We start from the raw sequence: 3,989 nt of genomic DNA, 5'->3' as shown, positions 1-3,989 counted from the left end.
AAATTTACACTGTTATACAGGCTGTACACTCACTACTTTACATTGTAGCAGAGTGTCATTTCTTCAGTGTTGTCACATGAAAAGATATAATAAAATATTTACAAAAATGTGAGGGGTATACTCACTTTTGTGAGATACTGTACCTATTACTTACTTGCAAAAGCTAAACAACCTGATAAACAATACAGACTCTTCAGGCTTGGATTAGAAGGAGCAACACTTGGTTTCATTGCAGTAAGATAATTCTTCAGAAAATATCTTCAGCAATAATTGAAGACATACCCAAAAGACATGAAGCATCATTGACAACTGCATTGTCAATACAATGTTCATATGAATATTTATGGATATTAACTTACTAATAAAATATAAATAAATAAATAAATAAATAAATAAATAAATAAATAAATAAATAAATAAATAAATAAATAAAACTTGTATGTTTTTATCTATTTATCTTTTCTTGTGCACCTATTTATGTAAGCAGCTGCTTAAACACAACCTGAAAACAGCATTGTGAGAAAAGAGGAAATGACAGATCTAAAAAATGCAGAATCAGATCACAAAGCAGATGTGAGGATCAGTAGAACTTTCCTCAGTGAGATCAGTTCAAGTTCAAGAGACAAGTCCAACAGATGTTAAGGAGTGTAAGTGAAGTGAAGCTGAATTTCATTCCAGGATGAAGATCCTCCTCCTCATCATCCTCTACCTGATCTCAGGTCAGATATTCTTCTTTAGTAACTGCATGTGAAGTTATTTATACTGGATTGTGAAAATATTGAAAGCTCAGTGAGGTTCCTGACATGAGTGTGATTTTCTTTTGATTGACAGGTCCAGTAGACTGCACTGCTGTGAATGGTTACTCAGGAGGAAGTGTCACTATCATCTCTGATATACAGTGGAACAAACACACCAGTAAATATATTTGCAAAATGAATGAAAAAGACTGCACTGATATAATACGTGCTGACACCAAACGCTCTAAAGTTCAAGATGGAAGATTCAAGTTGTATTCAAACACAGAAAACCACTTCATAGTATTGATCAGAAAGCTGAAGCCACAAGATGCTGGAACGTATAGATTTGGACTGGGGGATCAGAGCATCTCCACTGTGACCCTAAAAGTTCATAATAGTGAGTAAAAGTTTTAGGGTTTTTTTTTCTAATACCTCTGTATCTACTCACACACATTTAAAACTTTCATATGGTATATAGAACTAATACTTTTATAACTGTGCATTAAAGGTATTACACGTCTATAAAGCTTAGAAAGTCTATTTAATGTTTGTTTGTTTGTTTGTCTAATTGACAGATACATCTTCTGGGGTGCCAAAAATAATGAGCACTTATCTTGGGCAGAATATCACCATCACCTGTAACTATCCAGTGGAGTATGAGAGAAACATCAAATATGTCAACAAAGTGGATGATGACAATAATATTGAACGAATTCTTGATACTGACACAAAATTTCAGAACGGCAGATTCTCCATTTCTGATGACAGAAGTGCTAAAGTTCTCACTGTGAACATCAGCGACATGAGAGAAACTGATGAAGTATTTTATTTATTTGGCGTGTGGAATGGAGGGGGGTCAGTCAAATATAACTCCTACTTTAGAGAGATGTGGCTACATGTTACAGGTGAGCATTGTAGTTTTGCCATTTTCAAAAGAAATGTTTAGACAAATCATTCTAACTAGAACTAAAACTGAGAGCTGAGAAATCATTAGAGTCTTAGTCTTCGTCTCAGTCATGGCCTTTTTAAAAGTTATAAACAGCTAATTTGTCTATGATTTTTACAATCTTATATTTAGAACCGAGCACAAACATTCACCCAACAACAACAGCCACTCCATCTGCAGTGTGTTTCAGTAAGAACTCTTCACTCTTTAATCTCACTCTTTATAAATAACTTACTCTTTCATTGTGTTTTTTTGTTTTCTTTCGGCTGCTACTGGTAGAGGTTGTAGTCTTGTTTTATATTAGAGTGAAAAGAGAATCTGCAACATCTGAGTAACAACATCTGCAACATCTTTCTGTGTCTTTCCTTTTCTGCAACATGGCAGTAATAGTGCAGTTATTATTATCATTATTATTATTATTATTATAGTTGTTGTGATTCATTTTTAGTGCTTAATTAATGTTTATTAACCATTTATTCATTTTATGTTATTATGATATTATATTGTAATATATGTGTTTGTGGTCATATATGAAGTTGATGTGTTTGATCTGTTCCTGTTCTGTATTGTCTCTGTTTCTGTCTCCAGGTTCCTCATCATTTATCATCATCAGTGTGTGTGTCTGTGGGACTCTGCTGCTGATCGGAGGATTTGCACTGATAATGATCTACAAACTGAGACACAAGAGAACACAAGGTAAATTTTCACACACACACACACACACACACACAGAGAGAGAGAGCTGCTGAAAAAGTCATGTCTTTGTTTATAATTACAGATAATGTGCATTCATTCAGGAATAAAGACAATAAACAAGTGAGTAATTGTCAGTGTGTGAGTGTGTGAGAGTGTAAATGTGCTCAAGTTACTGTCTAGTATTATATTCTTAAGATTGTTGTGAGAACATGCTATAATTCTATAATGTGGCATGTTGACACTTTCACATGATCATGTTAAACTGAACACTGAGTTCATTACTGTGAGAGGATGCGAGTGACAATTATCTTTTTTTCTGCTTTCAGCTAACTCCTGATTATAACACTGATTCAGATTCTGTGTATGAAAACATTGGAACGAGTGAAGTATGAAACTGCAGCAGTAAAAGAATCAGTCAGAACCTCCTGCTTGAGCTGTTGATCTCTGTTCTTAATGTTCTGAGCTGCATCGTAGTGGCTCAACTCTCTAGTGAGTCTCTCTTCACTTTTTTAAAGGACTGTGATCTAAAAAAGCATGTTGATCAGAAATCCAAACTAGTTCAGTCACAAGGTTCTTGAGGACTGCTAGCCATCATGTGTGTGTGTCTGTGTGTGTGTGTGTGGTTGTTCTTGTTCTTTTAATTGCTTGCTTTGATCAATTTACAAAATGCAAAGTGAGCATAAGAACTAAGGTGAGGTTGTGGAAGACGGTTTCAGGTCACAGGTCATACACCATGGCGAGAATGAGCATAGGAACTGGGGTGCAGAAAAATGGCAGCAGTTCCTCTGGACTGATGAGTATAATTTGAATATTTGGCTTCAGCAGGAGGCAGTTTTTTTCTGAAGGGCTGGAAAATGGTACAATAATGAGTGACTACAGGCAACAGTGAAGCATGGTGGAGATTCCTGACTATGTTGGAGTTTGGTCAGGATTAATGGTGCACTCAATGCTGAGAAATACAGGCAGATACGTATCCATCATGAAACACCATCAGGGAGGTGTCTGATTGACCCCAAGTTTATTCCGCAGCAGGACAATGACCCCAAACATACCAATTTCATTAGGAAAAGTAATTGTCTCTTCAGCATAGGGAACAAGTCCTGGAAGTAATAGTTTGGCTCCCACAGAACCCTGATCTTTATTCATCTTATGGCATGATGTTACTGTGCTTTATTCTGCTCTGTTATTAGATGTTACTTTATTACAGTTTAAATATGAACCTGTTTCATGAGTCTAGTTGATCACAGTATAGACATTTATTGATGTCATCTCATTCATCATATTATATGTCCTATTTTGGTTATGCTGTTGATGCTTAATAAGAAGATCTACAATCTATATAATCATGTATATCTGCTATATGTCCATGAAATTCCCCTTTGCTAAATCATTATCAATAAAAAATAAACTTCCAAATATAAACACTGCACTCATTTTTCTCAGCACTCTACGTGAAAATTGTTCTTTCTTATTTTATCTGAATATATTTATTTAATTTTAATTAACAGGGAACATTTGAAATCCAAACAATTGAAATCCGAAATATTTTTTACCACTAATAAACTCATAAACTTTTCTTTTGTTTTTGCCCAACAATAAATAATAACTAT

At 34.7% G+C, this 3,989-nt stretch overlaps 1 protein-coding gene across 1 annotated transcript; it reads left to right on the top strand.

The window, feature by feature from the left end:
* The first annotated feature begins 583 nt into the window (after positions 1 to 583).
* Positions 584 to 3,766, top strand: LOC131366084 (uncharacterized). The gene is made up of 7 exons (XM_058410248.1): positions 584 to 719; positions 832 to 1,134; positions 1,313 to 1,642; positions 1,816 to 1,872; positions 2,272 to 2,379; positions 2,462 to 2,499; positions 2,706 to 3,766. The coding sequence occupies exons 1-7, from the start codon at positions 680 to 682 to the stop codon at positions 2,769 to 2,771; spliced, it is 942 nt and encodes a 313-aa protein (XP_058266231.1). The 5' UTR covers positions 584 to 679; the 3' UTR covers positions 2,772 to 3,766.
* The last annotated feature ends 223 nt before the right edge of the window (positions 3,767 to 3,989 follow it).

This window comes from Hemibagrus wyckioides, linkage group LG15 (assembly GCF_019097595.1).
Source record: "Hemibagrus wyckioides isolate EC202008001 linkage group LG15, SWU_Hwy_1.0, whole genome shotgun sequence".
Classification (NCBI taxonomy): domain Eukaryota; kingdom Metazoa; phylum Chordata; class Actinopteri; order Siluriformes; family Bagridae; genus Hemibagrus; species Hemibagrus wyckioides.
Note: the sequence above shows the minus strand (reverse complement) of the source record. Positions and strands in the feature narration are given on the sequence as shown.